At 52.9% G+C, this 618-nt stretch overlaps 1 protein-coding gene across 1 annotated transcript in view; it reads left to right on the forward strand.

The window, feature by feature from the left end:
• Positions 1-251: 251 nt before the first annotated feature.
• The window catches only part of LOC104412034 (nuclear receptor subfamily 4 group A member 3-like), a 22831-nt gene continuing 22464 nt past the window's right edge, over positions 252-618 (forward strand). The window contains 1 exon segment of the mRNA XM_010022627.1: positions 252-616. Within this exon segment, the coding sequence (XP_010020929.1) occupies positions 252-616 (365 nt within the window).

Raw genomic sequence — 618 nt, forward strand, 5'->3', positions numbered from 1 at the left:
GACACTGGTATAAATTGGAGTTGCTCCCATGGCTAGATGAGAGCAGGCTCCGTAATACCTAATGCTTAGTCGATCCCTGATGCATATTTCTTGCTGAAAGGTAAAGACACGAGGCTAACATATGTCCCCTGTCCAGGCAAGAATGGGAGTCGGGTGTCTAACTGAGCTCCGTGAAATGTGGGAAAGCTTCTAGGAAAGAAGTTCCTGAGGGCCTGGGCTTGTTGTTAATGTTCCCCTTTGCCCTTGCAGATATGCCCTGTGTGCAAGCGCAGTATAGTCCTTCACCGCCCGGTTCAAATTATGCAGCTCAGACCTACGCGTATGGCTCGGAGTACAGCTCAGAGATCATGAACCCTGACTATGCCAAGCTGACCATGGACCTGAGCAGTACTGAAATCACTGCCACTGCCACCACATCCCTGCCCAGCTTCAGCACCTTTATGGAGGGTTACTCTGGCAGCTACGAGCTCAAGCCTTCCTGCCTCTACCAAATGCAATCTGCCTCCTCTGGCCAGAGGCCCCTCATAAAGATGGAAGACACCCGCCTCTCCCCCTATCAGCCCTCACTGCCGCCCTCCACGGATGAGGGGATGCCCAGCACTTCCATGTACTTCAAGC

Source organism: Nestor notabilis, unplaced genomic scaffold (genome assembly GCF_000696875.1).
Source record: "Nestor notabilis isolate BGI_N333 unplaced genomic scaffold, ASM69687v1 scaffold4829, whole genome shotgun sequence".
In the NCBI taxonomy this organism is placed as follows: Eukaryota; Metazoa; Chordata; class Aves; order Psittaciformes; family Psittacidae; genus Nestor; species Nestor notabilis.